Source organism: Crinia signifera, chromosome 4 (genome assembly GCF_055691185.1).
Source record: "Crinia signifera chromosome 4, ASM5569118v1, whole genome shotgun sequence".
NCBI classification, from domain to species: domain Eukaryota; kingdom Metazoa; phylum Chordata; class Amphibia; order Anura; family Myobatrachidae; genus Crinia; species Crinia signifera.
In genome coordinates this window covers 45,017,578-45,034,504 of record NC_139220.1, presented here as the reverse complement: position 1 = coordinate 45,034,504, position 16,927 = coordinate 45,017,578, and the positions used below count along the sequence as shown (strand labels likewise).

Sequence of the window (16,927 nt, the reverse complement as noted above, 5' to 3'; positions counted from 1 at the left end):
CCCTCTAGTCATCTGAACATGCAGTCAAATTTTGCCTATACTGTCAACAACTGCATTGTCAACAGAGGCTGGGCAACATCATTCAGTTTGTATGCACTATTTTGTTTGCCCCGGCACTCCAGCAGTATCGCCTATGGCTGGGTAAAAACAATGTAATGTGTCATCCATACAGCTGATGAACAACATAGTGTTAAGTGCATTAGTGCTTCTTTGCAGATATCAGATCAGGCCTGTAGCACAGCTGATGCCAATATATCGGTACAACTGCCTATGTGTATGGCAGACCTGCTGACAGTTCTGTCACAGAATCCATAGAAACATAGTATGGGCAGCAGATAAGAACCACTTGGCTCATCTACTCTGCTTTTTTTTTTTTTTTTTTTTTACACCTTTATGTAACCTCAGCCCTATTTTTCTTTGATCCTATTCATATGCCTACCCCATGCAAGTTGAAATTGCTCTACTATCGTAGCCTCTACCACCACCGAAGGGAGGCTATTCCACTTAACCACTACCATTTCTGTGGCCAAGTAATTTTTCCTTACATTTCCCCTGAACCCTACCACCCTGATGAGTTAAATGTGGATCTAACTGGTGTAGAACTCCAAGACTTGCAGTTTCACATCTTGTTTAATAAGCCCATTCATTTTTAACACTGGGAACTTCATCCCCATTAAATGCAACCCTCAACTACCCTCTACACCACGGGTGTCAAACACAAGGCCCGCGGGCCAAATCCGGCCCGCCAGACCTAGTCATGTGGCCCGCGCAGCCGCCGCCAGCCTTCACCTTTTATTCTCGCTTCTTTTTTTTTTGAGATCCTGGCCTGCAGTCTGCTGAGGAGATAGCACGCAGGGGCAGTGTGTCCCATGAGATGCATGAGAGCTACCAGAAGCTCTGTGACTCCTACATCATGCCGCACGTCTGACGGCTTGCACTACTACTGCATGGAGTAGCAGCCAATCAGGGCGTGCATCCAGATGGAGTTGTGGAACTTGTGTGATGTCACTCTCCCTTCAATCAGCTCACGTAGCCGAAGCTGCGGGGTTGGTGCTGGGACGTCACACAGCTGGCGATCCGCGCTGGTAGTAGCGGATGGGAGCAATGGAAGTATGTGATTGGTCGCTACTACTGCTGGATTCCATGTGGTAACCGTGTGTGCGAGGCGGCTGACTGGAATAGGTTAGTAGTGTCAAGCTCAGGCTGGCCGCTGTACATGGTTTACACGTTTACACACCAGGCCTTGCTCTCCTCCTAACTTGACTTCAAGGCCAAACAGTGTTCAGGTCAACTGAGCCACTTAAGACGTGTTAGGATAGCTATGTGACCATTTCCATCTTTCTCAAAATCCAAGCAGCTCATATTAGCCCAATAAGTCATTTTCAGGTCCCCATCTCCCCTATCAGGAAGGAATATCTTTCCTGAGAACTCTCTCAAGTATTATCCAGGTAACTCCTCCCAAAATAATTTTTCAAAAAATTGTACATTTGAATATCTACTTGTCATTATTCTGACTATGTTTCTGCTTTCAGAGCTAGTTATTACTTACATTATTACAAAAAACAGTAATAATTGAATGCAGTGACAATAATTTATGATAATAAAGAGTGGACACATAGTCCTACAGATACAACCGGCCCTTTGAGGGTGACCAAACTGCTGATGCGGCCCCCGATGAATTTGAGTTTGACACCCCTGCTCTACACCATGGGTCTTCAAACTGTGGCCTTCCAGATGTTGTGAAACTACAAATCCCAGCATGCCTTGCCACAGTTTTAACACTCCCTTATAGCAAAACTGTGGCAAGGCATGCTGGGATTTGTAGTTTCACAACATCTGGAGGGCTGCAGTTTGAAGACCCATGCTCTACACCAATGGCAGCTGCTGCAAACTACACATCCCAGTATGCCTTAGCAGCAAAACTGAAGGCAAGACACGCTGGAATGTCAAGTTCCACAGCATTTGGTGTGCCACAGGTTGCCCAGCACTGGTGCAAAGGATGTCAAAGCTGTCTCCCCTGCTCAACACCAATATTTTCATTTTTTGTGGGGTTTTGGTTGAGGACTACTAATTATTAGCAGTCAATTGCAATACAGGAAAATTGCTTACTTTGGTGTACTGCAGTTAATACAGAGAGAGAAAATATACCACCAGCTAGCTTTTTAGTCAGCAATATCCTATGAATAATATTTACCCCTTCGGTGGTATGCCCGGAACCGTGGCGATGGTGGGGAGTAACAGGGGGGGGGGGTGTAGGGTTAGGGCTGTGGTGTTTATTTCTGTGGCAGGACAAACCTACCAGGGCAGGTAGGTAGGTTTGTCCTGCCTCAGAAAAACCCACCCCAGTGGTTAAAAATCAATCTATCTAAATTTGGCCCTGGAATTCTCAGCACCTACAAGTCCTACAACATCCAGCCACCCAAATGCAGAAGTATGCCAGTGGAAATATTTACTACGATTAGGAAACCACTAAAACTGATTACGTGCTAGCAATCGATCAAGCAAAATCCTATTACACTGGGGCACTCATTTAAATGAAAAGCTGTTTACAAGGATTCAATGAAGACAAATAAAACAAAGCATAAAAATTGCTTTAGAAAGTTAGAAAGCAAGGGGGGGTTGGAGAGCGATATTTAAGGAACAGGAAATCATTGTACAATCTTGAGAATAGACTGTTGACAATACCTATTTTTCTTCTTCAATTGCTGCCCCTGCCAGGCACAAGTCTAAAGCACTGCTCCAGGCACCCAGACTCCTGGTACCACACATTTCAGCTGGCACCTTTGTCCCCTCGCAGCTATTTAAGTGCTAAAATGGAAATTAAAGTGGATTGTTCAGGAACACTAGGTCTCTCTGAATAGAAAGACTATGTACATACCTAGCAACAGTCACAACATTCAATAATGGGGGTGGACATCACAAATTAGGGGGATGACTTTACTTAGGCGAGGTGTGAATTATGCTTTACTTTGAATTAATAACAGATTTAAAGTAGTAATTGGTCCACAACATTGGAGCATAAAAGCTTCCTCAATTTTCACCACTATGGACAGTTGTCTGCCGGCTCCTCCGGACATGCGCATGATTTTGGACACGGGCATATTCTTGCTATTATCGTAAGATCTCCTGTGTAGCCTGTACCTGCTATATTATAACCTTTTTACACCAATCACAAAACCCAGGTTATTGCTGGGGCAACCACAGTTGACGGAAAACCGTGCAACCCAGGTTATGCTGATCAGCTGCTGATTGACTGTTTATACAGAGTTCTGCCACAGTTATACCCCTTTTAAACCAGAGCCTCGACCTGGATTATTGCCGCTCCCCTCCGCACCAGGGCTAGGTGTAAAATATATAACCCGGGTCCTGCTCCCCAGGTGTCTGACCCAGCAAATGCTCATGGTCAGACACGGGGCATCCCTGGAGTCATGGGCCACCTGTGTCATCCGACCCTGGAGTCATGGGCCACCTGTGTCATCCGACCCGGGGACCCATTTCCATCAGTAGGGAAGCACATACCTCCGGACCCGGGTGTGACCCAGCAGTTCTGGTGTAAAAGTGGTAGAAGTGAAATGCAGGGTACACACGGATCCAATGTTAATGGGGTCTACCCGAAAATAACCCAGGCCCATGGTGCAGTGTAAAAGGGGTCTGACCAGGCTCTGACATAGGTTGGAACAGTGTTTGAAAACCCGGGTTGGACACATCATTTTGGTGGAAAGGGTTATTTTTAAACACTTAACTGAGCAAAATTTTTACAAAAAACGACTTTGGTAAAGAAAATCTAAAACTTGACCAACATGATTTCATTAAGAAAGAAAACTCTCTATACCAAAAAATTTTTTTTTTTAAAGTATACCAAAGTGCTATACGATCGAGGGCCAACTTTTTTGTTAGTCTCACAGATGTTGGCACTCAATGGGTTAACAACTATCAATAGTTTATACCAGTGGTTCTCAAACAAAACTCAAGACTCCAAAGTACTTTTTTCCCTGGCAACCCAGCAGGTGCACAGGTGTACTCAATCACTGACACTTTAAAATATTAAAAAAGGTTGAGGTAATTATTGAACTTGTGCCTTCTGTGGAAAGACCCTGGAAAATGGGAACAGTTTGAGGTCAGAGTCCAATGGTGTTTGAATTATAAAAATAAATCTCCATCAGCCATAGTACTCCAAAGAATTCCCATATAGTGCACAATCAAAGTAAAAAGGGAAAAAAGCATTTGGGTATTTGGACAGCCATTGATTGTGCAAGTTGACCCACTTAAAAAGATGAGGGGTCTAATTTCCATCATAGGTACACTTCAACTGTGAGAGACAAAATGTGAAAAAAAAAAACCAGGAAATCACATTGTATGATTTTTAAGCAATTTGTATATTCTTGTGGAAATTAAATATTTGGACAATCAAAAAGTTAAACAATATTTTGTAATATAACCTCAGTTGGCAATTAGAGGTCAAACGTTTCCTGTAGTTCTTGACCAGGTTTGCACACACTGTAGCAGGTATTTTGGCCCACCCTTTCATTCAGCTCTTCTCTAGATCGGTCATGGTTTGGGGCTGCCGGGCAACACGGACTTTAAATTCCCTCCACAAATTTTTGATTGGGTTGAGATCTGGAGACTGGCTAGGCCACTTCAGGACCTTGAAATACTTTTTATGGAGCCACTTCTTAGCTGCCTGGGGGGGGGGGGGGGGGGGGGGAATGCAGTTATAATCCCGGCGTTCAAAATCCCGACTGCCGAAATCCTGACACTTTCTCCCTCTATTTGTATCCACGACACCCATAGAGGGAGAATAAATTAGTGTGCCGAGCGTAGCGAGGCACTGGGCCCACTGCGTGGCGAGTGCAGCAAGCCCACAAGGGGGGGGGGGGTGATCCACGTCCCCCCCTTGTCGAGATTTTGAACGCCGGGATTTCGTATCAAACTTGTTTGGGGTCATGGTCATGCTGGAAGAAGCAGCCACGTTCCATCTTCAATGCTCTTACTGGGGCAAGGAGGTTTTTGGCCAAAATCTCACAATACATGGCTCATTCATCCTCTCCTTAATACGGATCAGACATCCGTATCCCCTTTTGCAGAAAAGAAGCCCAAAAGCATGTTTCCACTCCCATGCTTCACAGTGGGTATGGTGTTTTTGGGATGCCACTTATTCTTCTCCCTCCAAACACAGCGAGTGGAGTTTATACCAAAAAGTTATATTTTGCTCTCATCTGACCACATGACATTTTCCCAATCCTCCTCTGGATCATCCAGATGGTCACTGGCAAACTGTAGACGGGCCTGGACATGTGCTGGTTTAAGCAGGGGGTCCTTTCGGGTGCTGCAGGATTTGAATCCATGCCAACGTAGTGTGTTACTAATGGTAACCTTTGTGACCATGGTCCCAACGCTCTTGAGGTCATTGACCAGGTCCCCCCGTGTAATTCTGGGCTGATTCCTCACTGTTCTCAAGATCATTGATATCTCACGAGGTGAGATCTTGCATGGAGCCCCAGGTCGAGAGAGATGGTCAGTGATCTTGTATTTCTTCCATTTTTGGATAATTACGCCACAGTTAAAGTATTCTCACCAAGCTGCTTGCATATTGTCAAGTACAGTAGCTCATCCCAGCCTTGTGCAGCTCTACAATTTTGTCCCCGGTGTCCATGAGACAGCTCTCTAGTCTTGGCCATGGTGGAGAGGTTGCAGCCTGACTGTTTGAGGGTGTGGACAGGTGTCTTTTATACAGATGAACAGTTCATACAGGTGCCATTAATACAGGTAACAAGTGGACGATAGAAGAGCTTCTTGAAGTAGTAACAGGTCTGTGAGAGCCAGAAATCTTGCTGGTTGGTAGGTGTCCAAATATTTATTTTTCGCAAGAATATAAAAATAAATGGTTTAAAAATCATACAAATGTTATTTCCTGGGTTTTTTTTTCACATTTTGTCTCTCACAGTTGATGTACCTATGACAGAAATTATAGACCTCTCATCTTAAGAGGGTCAACTTGCACAATCGGTGGCTGTCCAAATACATGTGTGTGTAATACAGGTTGAGTATCCCCTATCCGAAATGCTCGGGACCACGAGCATTCCGGATAGGGGAATTTTTCGGAATAATTTTTTTTAGGCATACTTACCTGTCCCCTGATGGTGTCCGGTGGTCCCTCGGCGTCCACGCAGTCCCCGGGCGTCCACAGCAGGCCTCCGGCATCTTCTCTGGGTCTCCAGCGGTCCCAGGAATGCATTGCGCATCAAACTGTGGAAAATATATCAATTGATGTTTGATATTGTATATTTTCCACAGTTTGATATGTTTTCAAGAACCGGAAGTCCTTTGTGTTCCATTGGGACTTCCGGTAATGAGGTTATGCGTTCCAAAAGTGTTTATCCCGGAAGTATATACCCGCGTTTTTGGCGGGAATTTGAAACAGGAAATGGGTTGAATACAACCTATATAAACAGGGTTATGGAGTGAAGCAGTCACACTCCTGAGGAAGTCCAGCCGAAAGGGCAAGGACGAAACGCGTCGAGGTGACTGGTTCTGGTATATTGGTGATGGACTGACTTCATCATATCAGATAAGCTGAAAAGAATTTTTTTATTGTACGGAGATTTTATTGTGTTGTGTTGGGAATAAAAATGGTGTAAAACTTTATTACACTATTGTCTCCGCTTCTGTTTTCTCTTATCTCCCATACATGTGCATTTTGAGAAAAAAAGAGTCCCAGTATTAAGCAGAGATCTGTCCTGGCTAACAGTGGATACTCATTTCTGAATTGTGCGAAAGAAACAGTGGTGGATTACCACCATTAACAGTACTCCTTAAATTATTAGGGGGCTGTCAGTCTCCCTCTATGTGGTGGAGGGAAGAGTACGAACATTGACGTATTGCACTAGGAGGCGCACATCTCACTTCTTGTTTTCCAGATTACGTTTAAAAAGGGTTTTTAAGAACAGAGACCCACTGGAGGAGTGCTGCCACCCTGAAACGGAGGGAGAGTGCATAAGGAAGTACAGAGTTGATTCTGGACTTTAAGGACTCAGTGACATTTATTGAAGGAGGATTTAGTTTTTGTTTGCGCTAAGAATACCACTATTTTTATATATATATATATATATATATATATATACATATACATATACATATACACACACATATATACACATATATATATATATATATATATATTTTTATTTTTTTTTTCTTTCTAGGGTTTGCAAAGACGTACATTGCCAACAGAAATATAGGATTATAGACCATTTTGACACACACAAGATCTCTGCAGGCTATTACAATGCATAGGTTCCCCTTCAAGTTAATAACTGGCCCTACGCCACTTAACAGTTGGGAAAAAGTCAAGTTTCCCAATTCACCATTAACAGGCACTAGGCTTTACCTTCAAGTGTATTGCTCTTTGCCACAGACAGCCACAAAGAGGAGGAGCAGAAAAAAAAAAAAAAAGTACCTGGGATAACCATGCTGCACTGCAAGGAGAGACAATACATTACATTTCTTTTAGTTTTTTTTTTTTTGTATGCAGGCTAAATATGGTCTAGGTTTGCATGCAGCCCACAAATGCAGGGCAGTTATTTTTACACAATTAAATTTGCTTTTGGACAAGCCCCTCACATCTCAATCTCTGCAAATTTTAAGTCTAGCGGCTGTAACCCAACCTGCATGTGGCAGAAACTTGCTTTTTTTTGCTTTACTGTCAACGGATGGTGATAAATTACACCATGTCCAGTATCACTGCGATGCAAAATAATCAAAGCTGCAATTTAATAATCTTGACTACTTTTACAAAATGCAGATTACCCCTCCACAATCTCCTCTTACATCCCTCAATAAATGCAAAATGCTGATGCTTTTATTGTGCACAAGCCAGAATACAGCTGTTCATTGTGAATATGAAGCAGGTAACATGCGTATCAAATACACAATGTCTAGTTATATACTGAGCATATATCTGGTCCCAGAAATCTGCCCGGCATGCACGGCCTGATTCACCGACAGATACTGTTGAGTTTTATTTATGGAGACAGAAGTTCTATTGAAGATGGGATGTTGCTATGGGCAATCAACCGGCATCTACTTATTTATTTAGCACCTTCGGCAAGATACTAGATAGTATCTGATTGGTCGCCCATAGCAACATCCCATCTACGATAGAACTCCCATCTTAGTAAATAAAGCCCTTACAGGTTACATGAGTTCTAGTACAGTGTTCTTTCATGTTGCTTGGGAAAATAAATATAAAACTGAACAATGAGCGAAGATGCTGACATTGAGCCTGATTCAGGTCCCGAAGCTATGGTGGCTATAGTCGCAATGCACCAATGTTTAGTACATTGCACATGTAATTTTCCTTCTAGGAACAGGGGCGGGCAGGGCGCCGCTGCACAGGGGCAGCATCAAGGGGGCGGACCGGGCCCGCCGACGTCACTGTTCTGGGCGGTCCCGGGAAACTGACGAAAAAGGGATGGGCCCGGCGCCGTTGTCACTGAAGGGGGAAGGCCCGGCCGCAGCGAAGGCTCTCCGCAGCCGGGGAAGCGCCGGGCACCGCTATATACTGCGGTGCCGGGCTTCCCCATTATCACCAAAAGAGGAGGAGGCTGTTTTAGCGGGGTGCTGCCAGAGGGGCAGGGTGCATCTTGCCCTTTAAAAATTTGGCAGGGCACAGCGCCCTGCTAAGACAGCCTAGCGGGAACACTACACATGTGCATATTGGGTTCTCTGTCAGACTTCAAAAATAAATTCTTTCTGGGGGCTGGGAGGGGCAGTAAAGTGCTCAGTTTTGTGGAAGAACTTATGGGGCCTACACACAGGGAGACTGTGGTGAACAATCTGAGCGATGCAAGAACCCCCCGACAGATCGCTCAGCACATAGCAATGTGTGCTGAGTGATCAGGGCCAGTTTTCTATGGTGAGAACACTGGCTCTGATTGGCATTCTGACTAGATTTATCCTGTATGTAAGATCTTAATTACCCGGTGATAGCGACACGCGGTCGCTATGGCCCCTGCGCAGAGCTCTGCCCCTCCTGCCTGGTGACCCATGTGCATTTACTAGGACGCTAGAAAAACTGGGTTCCCAGGAGCAATCCTGTCCAATACCAGAAACTAGTGATGACAAGCAAACACAATTTACTAAATATGACAAACAATAGGAGTCAATTGTTGCACCCCATGGCTGGCACTAGTAGCCACAAAACAACATTTTACTGTTGCCCTAATCAGACAGCCATTAGCTATGGAGGGAGGGGTGACATGCAGCCTCCTAAAGCTGAGGTTTGAGCACCCTAACTGGGGCTTTAGAGCTATGTTGGGAGAGGGGTGTATTGAGACAGCCGATTTGGGAGGTTATTCTGATTCAATCAGCATAGGTTTATACACGCATGTGCAGCCGCTGTGCACTGGCGCCCACAGCGATCAATACACACCTCCTTACTAGACCCCAGTACACATCGCCTCACTGCCCAAAACCCTCCCAAATACTCTTACATACCCCTTCTCCAATTCTCACTGCCAAAGGATAGACAAACACTCATGCACTTGGCTGTAACTAATGGGCGTCCAAAGAAGCGATCCAATTGTTACTCTGAACAAGTGCCCATCCTTCCTGCTTGGATCTCTCAGGAGGTGGCAAGCAGGAAAGTGTCTTTCGGGCATCTAAACAGCATTTTCCTTTGCACGTCAAACCTGGTGCATTTGGGGGCAAAAAAAAAACAAAAAAATGAAAAGAATTGAATATTGCCCAGTTAGTTTAAATAGCAAACAGAATTCCCCACTTCAAGTTCAAGGTATTTATATTCTTATTCAGGCTTGAACAGAGCTACGTAATGAGTGCTTAACTAATGCTGCTTTCCCACTGCCAAACCTGCTTTGACACGTTTTTTTAAACGGTTCAAAGCAGGTTTAACCCCTTTCCCACTGCATGTAGTAAACGGTATATTACTGGTTAATTACCGTTTTTTGTACCTTTCACATTGAACCCCTTGTGAAAGCTACAAAACTGTAATTAACCAGTAATATACCCCCCCTCCCCTGGTACCTGCCCTGTGCCCACCCTCCCCTGATACTTACCTGCATGGGGGATCCGTGCAGCGGGGTTCACGCACTTCTGGGGAGGCATCGGGTCTGGCATGGGCACAGTACTTGGGGTCCCTCTGGATGCTGGGCAGTGGGGACGCTCCGGGGTCCATCCCACATGGGCACTGTGCTGTGGATGCTGGTGGTGCAGCAGGGTAATTTCAGGGTCCATACGGCGTCGGGGCAGTCCCTGCAGCTGATGGGAACTAATAGTTCCCACTGTGCGCATGTCTACTGAGCGCCGTGCATATCAATGAGCCGCTCATTACATGTGTATATGTAATTAGCGGCTCATTGATATGCACGTCACTCATTAGATATGCGCATAGTGGGAACTATTAGTTCTAATCAGCTGCAGGGACTGCCCCGACGCCGTATGGACCCCGAAATGACCCTGCTGCACCACCAGCATCCACAGCACAGTGCCCATGTGGGATGGACCCCGGAGCGTCCCCACTGCCCAGCATCCTGAGGGACCCGAAGTACTGTTCCCATGCCAGACCCGATGCCTCCCCAGAAGTGCGTGAACCCCGCTGCACGGATCCCCCACGCAGGTAAGTATCAGGGGAGGGTGGGCACAGGGCAGGTACCAGTGGAGGGGGAAGTAGTGTGGTATTTTAAATACCGTTTAAGAGGCATTCCCACTCCTTAAAAACGGTATTTAAACGTGTAGGACTCTGCTTTTTAAACGGGTTGAAATACCGGTTAACTAACTGATATTTCAACTCTGGCACTTTCCCACTGCAGCCTTAAACCGTAAATTGTGGGGGAAAAACTGCAATTTACCGTTTAAGAGCTGCAGTGGGAAAGGGGTATAAGCTACTCAAGTGTCACTCCGACAGAGAGACTGCCACGGACACCCATTACTTATCTCACTTGCTGCACCCAGAAGCCACCTAAACCCGCATAAAATTACTGGTTAGAGCACCCAAACCAGACATTTTGCAGTTTTGTCCTCACCACAGCACGGTGCCAGGAGAAATAGGAGCAACCCACAGTATTTTCGCCAGTAACAATAAAACATTCCCTTCAGTGTGTAGACTGGGACAGAATGAACACTCAAACTTTACAAAAATGCAAAATCATAATAAACTTTGGAGCATAAATATACATCTGCGCTTATCGTTGTAGCAATCCAGTCACTCGTGCCAGAGTCGCACAATCGCCACGCTGTGATATCGCTGCTCAGTGCGTTTCTATGAGCCGCGGAAGCAAATTAGATGCATGCACTTGGCGACGAGATTGCGCCATTCGAGTCACATGTGGCAACGATGAGCGTGGATACATCTGTAGTTATTATACCTTACATAGTTGCTCCATTGCTTATTTTTGCTGCATTTTGTCTGTTTATGTGCCTAGAGTCCTTCCTTTGTAACTTGTAATACACACCTTTCAAAGTTGGATATTTACAGGTTAGTGCAGATAGAGCTGTTCCTCCAGTGAAGCCCTTCTGCATGTGCTGAATTACCCAATTCCCAACACTCTGAAGCACAGGTTCTCAAATTCTGTACTAAGGACCCCACACAATGCATGTTTTCCAGGTCTCAACACAGAATCAAGTAAAATAGTTCCACCTGTGGATATTTTAAAATGTGTCAGTGAGTAATGAATGCACCTGGAAAACCTGAATTGTGTGGGGTTCTGAGGACTGAGTTTGAGACAGGTTGGCCACACCTGCTCTAGAGCGGTGGTTCCCAACCCTGGTCCTCAAGTACCCTCAACAGTGCATAGTGTTGCTTCTAGGAACCGGGGTGGGCAGGGAACCGCTGCATAAGGTGGGAGGACCTGGCCCGCCTACAACACTGTTGTGGGCGGTCCCGGGCTGCCGACGCCGCAAAAGGGGCTGCCGCCGTCACTGAAGGGGGTGGGCCGCCCCCTCTGAAGGCTCTGCACTGCCGGCATCGGATACAGGCTCTTTTAGCAGGGCAGGGCGCAGCGCCTCACTAAAACAGCCTAGCGGGCACACTAAGTGCACATTTCCCACGTCTGCATACAGACTCAAATTAGCTCCACCTGTGGATCTTTTAAAATGTGTCTGAATAATGAGTGCACCTGCTGGGTGACCTGGAAAACGAACTGTTAGGGGTACTTGAGGACCAGGGTTGGGAAACACTGCTCTAGAGCAGGGTGTGGCCAACCTGTGTCTCGCTAGCTGGTGTGAAACTACAAGTCTCAGCATGCCTTGCCACAGTTTTGCTATTAGGAAATTCGGTACTTGTGGAGTATCACGGCTCCCATCGTATGCCATATGTAGTGGCATACGATGCGATTTTTACTGATTTTTGAGCATTTTTGCTCAAAAATCGTATGTGATCGCATCGGATGCAATACGATGGCATACGATGCGATGGCACCCGATTTTGCACTGAAATGCTTTAAAATGCATTGAAATGTGTATTAAACTTGTGAAATGCCCCCAAATGCCATTTTTCATAGTGCACCACCCCCACTATCAACGTCAACCCGAAGCGTGGCGAGCGCAGCGGTACGCGTCCTACGACCTTTTCATACCCCCACTATCCACGTCGGCGTGGAGTTGAGAATAGAAAGTGTGGCGAGCGCAGCGAGCCACCGTGCCCGAAGCGTGGCGAGCGCAGCGAGCCCCGCAAGGGGACGCGGATACCTGTGAAGCCCGCGAGGGGACGCGTATAGCTGTGAAGGTATCCACGTCTGCTCGCCACGCTTCGGGCTCGGTGGCTCGCTGCGCTCGCCACACTTTCTATTCTCAACTCCACGCCGACATGGATAGTGGGGGTATGAAAAGGTCGTAGGACGCGTACCGCCGCCGCTCGCCACGCTTTGGGTTGACGTTGATAGTGGGGGTGGTGCACTATGAAAAATGGCATTTGGGGGCATTTCACAAGTTTAATACACATTTCAATGCATTCTGATGCATTTCAGTGCAAAATCGGGTGCCATCGTATGGCATCCGATGCAATCGCATACGATTTTTGAGCAAAAATCGGTAAAAATCGTATTGCATTGTATGCCACTATATATCGTATGCGATTTTTAGCATACAATCAGCATACGATGAAGATCGTGGGAGCCGTGATACTCCACAAGTACCGGAAATTCTAAAACTGTGGCAATGCATGCTGGGATGTGTATTTACACAACAGCTAGAGAGCCACAGGTTCACCAGGCCTGTTCTAGAGATAACACTTTAGAGATAAATAGATAGGGCGAGTCAATTACTGTGTACTATTCAATTAGACCAAGTAAGCTGGTGAGTGCCAATGTTTAATCAGGAACTTTGTTTTATCTGCCTCCAGCTGTTTCTAGAAAAAACACACGTTACACTGAACCTGCGTATTTTCGGGCATCCTAAATGGATACCCTAAAAAAGAAAAAAAAAAACATACATACGGAAAAACTGTGAAAAGTGTCCATTTTTCTGAATACCAGCCATAGAGTGACATTTGTGACAGATTAGACTTTCATAAGCTCAGGTCATGACAAGGTTTAGAACTTTACCCTATATACAGTAGTCATTGTGTGCAGCTGTTTTTCTTTGTATCTATGGCAGGTGTGTACGGATAGCACAATGAGTCATACTAACAATACTGCTGTATACAGTGCTAGTATTTACTGATTATAATAAAGCAACTGTGTGCTTGACTACAGAAAGGGTGGACTGCATATAGATTTTTTACCCCAACACAATTTATGTTACTATAAATATTATAAAATAAAAAAAGCAGAGAAAATAAAGAAACGCTAATTTACACACGATAAAGCCCTATATACACCAAGCAATATTTTTAAATAATATCACTCATTTTGGCCGTCTGAGTGATCTTGTTTGTTATATTATTTAAGCCAGCCATACATTAGAATGACCTGCGTACGATGCAGATCGTATACACGTCGTATGAGTGATCAAACTACTTTCGACCGCAAAACCATCCCACTTGATCATACAGTATGTGCAGCACATATGACCACTGAAGCGACAAAATACCTCATGATGTGCACATCGATCACACAGCCCGTTGAAATTGTCATTCGGACCGGATATCGTTCTAATGTATGGACAGCTTAAAAGGTCCATACACACTTGGCGACTATGCCCAGCGTGTATGGACAGCGATGATGCCAATCATCGCTGCGGGGAAAGCCGCTCACTGCATACACACTGAGTGGCTTTCCCCCTGCCCGGCGCCGACGTTGCATAGTGCAGCGCTATGCAAAGCCGTCCTGAAAGCCGCTCATCTACTGGTATTACCAGCAGATGAACGGCTTTTCCGGCGATTATGCGGGAGCGCGCAGCAGCGATCATCGCCGGGCCATACACACTGGGTGGCTTTGAGCTGAAAGCCGCTCAAACTGGGTGTTTTGAGCGACTTTCATCTCAAAGTCCCCCAGTGTGTATGGGGTTAACCTAGGTATTCTGCTGAACCAGTCTACATTTAATGGGACAGTTAAGCAACAAAAACAGTAAGTAGCTCAAATACGAGTCATAGTACAGTGGCTCGATTCTAATTTGCTGGCACGGGGGACCAATTGTTTGGCTCGGGTCATGTGCATATTGTCAGTGTGGCACTCGCACAGTGGAGGGGGGCGGTGGTACAGGGCCAGTGGCTGCGGCAGGACATGGGAACACCCAGCATTTAATGGGTGCTGGCATGTAAATGAGGACGCAGTGTGCGGCTGATGTCCCATGACATGTATTCCAACCACACAAAACACTTTAAGGCACATTTTTAACCTATTTTAATCTATGCATTTTGCGTACATACACTACCAAAAAATCCAAGATCAATAAGCCTACCTGATTCAAATCATTAATGAAACCACATAGATTTCCAATTCAAGTTCACTGTATATTTGCAAGCTCCTAATTCTAATGTTTGTTTTTTAAAAGGTAAAGTGCAGTGTGCATCTTCATACAATGAGGACTTTGCCCTTTATCAATACCATTGACAGATTACCCTGCGCAGTTATAATGCACACATTTCTGGGAGTCTATAGACTACACAGAAGATACCATGTCATTGGCACTAGAGCTAATGATCTGAACATGGATATGCTATAGGACAGGCCTGGCCAACCGATGGCTCTCCAACTGTTATCAAAACTACAAGCACCAGCATACCCTTCTACAGTGTTGCCATTAGGGAATGCTAAAACTGTAGCAGGGTATGCTGGGATGTGTAGTTCACAAGAGATGGAGAGCCACAGGTTGGCCAGGCCTGCTTATAGGGCAATGGTTCCCTAACGCAGTCCTCAATAATACCATACAGTCTAGGTTTTAAGGATATCCATGCTTAGGCACAGCTGACTTAATTAGTACCTCAGTCAGTTTGATTATACTATCTGTGCACAAGCAGGGATTGCCCTAAAATCTAAACAGTTGGGGCACATTTAGGAACCCCTCCTATAGAGGAAATCACATATGTACCAAAGGGTGGAGAAATCACCCATAGGAACCAGTTTCTAGCTAGTCTATATCGAGCATGTTCGATGAAAGGCTAGAAAGCAGCTGGTTAGTTGCTACAGTATGGTAAACCTCCCCACTCTAGAAGGTTTGCTACATCTCCCTCATCTTCAAAACCATCAGCACACAGTAAATGTGCATCCCAAGGCTATTTGGCGACATACAAATAAGGGGTTCACCCTAATCAATTAAACAGAATCTTCTGTATAGCCCAATTGTGCCCATGATATTTCAGGGCAGAAATGAGCTTATACATGGAGCTAATGAATTTTAGGATACTGATCTTATCCCACAAGTTCTCTTGTAAACACAAGTGCCAGATTCAGCCTTTCATACCTTTTTGACAGATCCATTAGAACCCCTGAGAAGATTCTGTCTCCATGCCGGAAGGAAACCACCAATGCATCCTGAATGAGGTGGTCAAGAGTAACCTGAACTTCAGAACCAGGAATGAGACCATCAATTCCACCAGGGATAAGTTTCTCTGATGCAGTCCCTTGGCCTTTATCTGTATTGTCCAAGCATGGATCCATAACAGGATTAGTGGAGGGATGCTGTACTTCCTCCAAACAGAATTCATGGCCCTCTTCAAGCTGTGCAGTATTTGAGGTCACCTTAGTTGCCTCCAGTTGTCCCAGCACAGTATCCTCAATGACATGATTAGAAGAGGCCTCATTTTCAGAAATCTGCTTTATTTCAGTGTCCCTATAAAAAGGATCATATTCAACATCTGGAGAAAATGGTACAATCTTTGTGCATTCAGAAGTAGTTTCTATTTTAGGCTCAGTATCCATAGGAATGGGTGGAGAGTCCAGCTCTTTATCCAAAGATGTTTGAGGCGAGCTGATGGCACTAGTCACATCTTCATGGGCCAATTCACTAGGTGACCAACTGTCACCAGGGTCTGAATCATACTTTTTATCAGAAATTAATTGCACAGATGTCTCTCCAGGAGAAGGTAATGCTTGAAACTCTGTCGTATGAGATACAAAATGACAGCCAATACTAAAGTCCTCGGTCTTTGGCCCTTCTTCAAGCTTTTCTAGCACTGGTTGTAAAAAAAGCTTGACCTCCACTCCAAGTTCACTACATTGTTCAGACTCCGGATGGGCTTCATGGGAATTTTCAGCCATGCCTAAATCAAGTACTTCCTCTGCAGAGATTGTATTAAGTTTATGTTGTATTTTATTATGAAATGGTTTAGGCACACAATCATTATCACCATCTAAAGGGTCAAAGCTCTCGTTGAAAGGTACATGAATTGAATTGATGGCTGCATCTACAGTCTTGGGCATTGCTTCAGCTTCTGTACGGTCAGGATCTGACAAAAAAACGATTGACCCAGGGATGGTTTCATCTTCTAGTGTATCTTCTTTCTGCTGCAAGTCCAACATCACAATGGGCTCTG

General features: G+C 45.2%; 1 protein-coding gene across 2 annotated transcripts in view; it reads right to left on the bottom strand.

The window, feature by feature from the left end:
* The window catches only part of PWWP2A (PWWP domain containing 2A), a 34,622-nt gene that overhangs the window by 16,155 nt on the left and 1,540 nt on the right, over positions 1-16,927 (bottom strand). For both annotated transcript variants that reach the window (XM_083181686.1, XM_083181685.1), the window contains exon 1: positions 15,856-16,927. This exon is cut by the window's right edge and continues 1,540 nt beyond it. In XM_083181686.1, coding sequence (XP_083037812.1) covers positions 15,856-16,927 — 1,072 coding nt within the window. The remainder of the gene's footprint in view (positions 1-15,855) is intronic.